The 861-nt window shown below is 61.3% G+C and overlaps 1 protein-coding gene across 1 annotated transcript in view; it reads left to right on the forward strand.

Moving 5' to 3' along the window:
- Positions 1 to 861, forward strand: part of SLC12A3 (solute carrier family 12 member 3) — a gene marked incomplete at both ends in the record, with an annotated part of 7,470 nt that overhangs the window by 6,036 nt on the left and 573 nt on the right. The window contains 3 exon segments of the mRNA XM_029087234.1: positions 48 to 130; positions 315 to 386; positions 580 to 681. Of these exon segments, the coding sequence (XP_028943067.1) occupies positions 48 to 130; positions 315 to 386; positions 580 to 681 (257 nt within the window).

Raw genomic sequence — 861 nt, forward strand, 5'->3', positions numbered from 1 at the left:
TGACATGAGCTGACCACCATTGACTGTCTTCTCCTCCCTCTCTCCAGTGACGCCTTCGATTTCAAGTACGGCGTGTGTGTGATGAGGATGAAGGAAGGGCTGAACGTCTCCCGAGTGCTGCAGGCTCACGGTACGTGGTGCTGGGCAGCCAGGGATGCTCTGAGACGTACTGGAGCTGTAGGATGTGCCAGCTGGCACTGTGTCCCCAAGCAAAGGTCACAGTCCTGTGGGGACATCACTCCTGGGTGGGGGTTGAAGGGGATGGGGACAGCGGGGTGCTGCCCTGTGCCCATGCTCCTCTCCTCCCTCCCCAGTCAACCCCACGTTCCAGGCAGCAGAGCACCCCGAGGAGAATGGCACCGGTGGCAGAGCAGCCCTGGGCACAGGTTGGTCCTGGCTCGGGATTGCTTGGAGCACCCCTGGCTCCCAGGATTGTTTTTGGGGAGCCAGGTTTGCAGGCAGGGGTGTGGGATTTGAGCTGTGATGGGGAGCAGGGCTGTGGGACCAGGGGGATGTGGTGCCTTTAATCCATGGCCGGCACTGCCCCTTGCCAACATCAAGACCTTCTTGCCCCTTCAGCAGACCCCACCACCTTGGCCGGCGAGCAGCAGGCGAGCACCATCTTCCAGACCGAGCAGGGCAAGAAGACCATCGACATCTACTGGCTCTTCGATGATGGAGGTAACCTTCACCTCTGGCCACTGTGGCTCTCCGCTGTCCATCTGTCCAGCTCATGTGAACCCAGCACCTCTGCTGTGGTGCCCAGAAGGGCTCAGACCTCACCGGATGGTGCCAGGGCATCCTTGGCAGCTGGCACCAAGAGACCACCGGTGAGGTCACCGCAGTCGCGTCTCCCATCGG

This window comes from Antrostomus carolinensis, unplaced genomic scaffold (genome assembly GCF_000700745.2).
Source record: "Antrostomus carolinensis isolate BGI_N321 unplaced genomic scaffold, ASM70074v2 scaffold36421, whole genome shotgun sequence".
Lineage (NCBI taxonomy): Eukaryota > Metazoa > Chordata > Aves > Caprimulgiformes > Caprimulgidae > Antrostomus > Antrostomus carolinensis.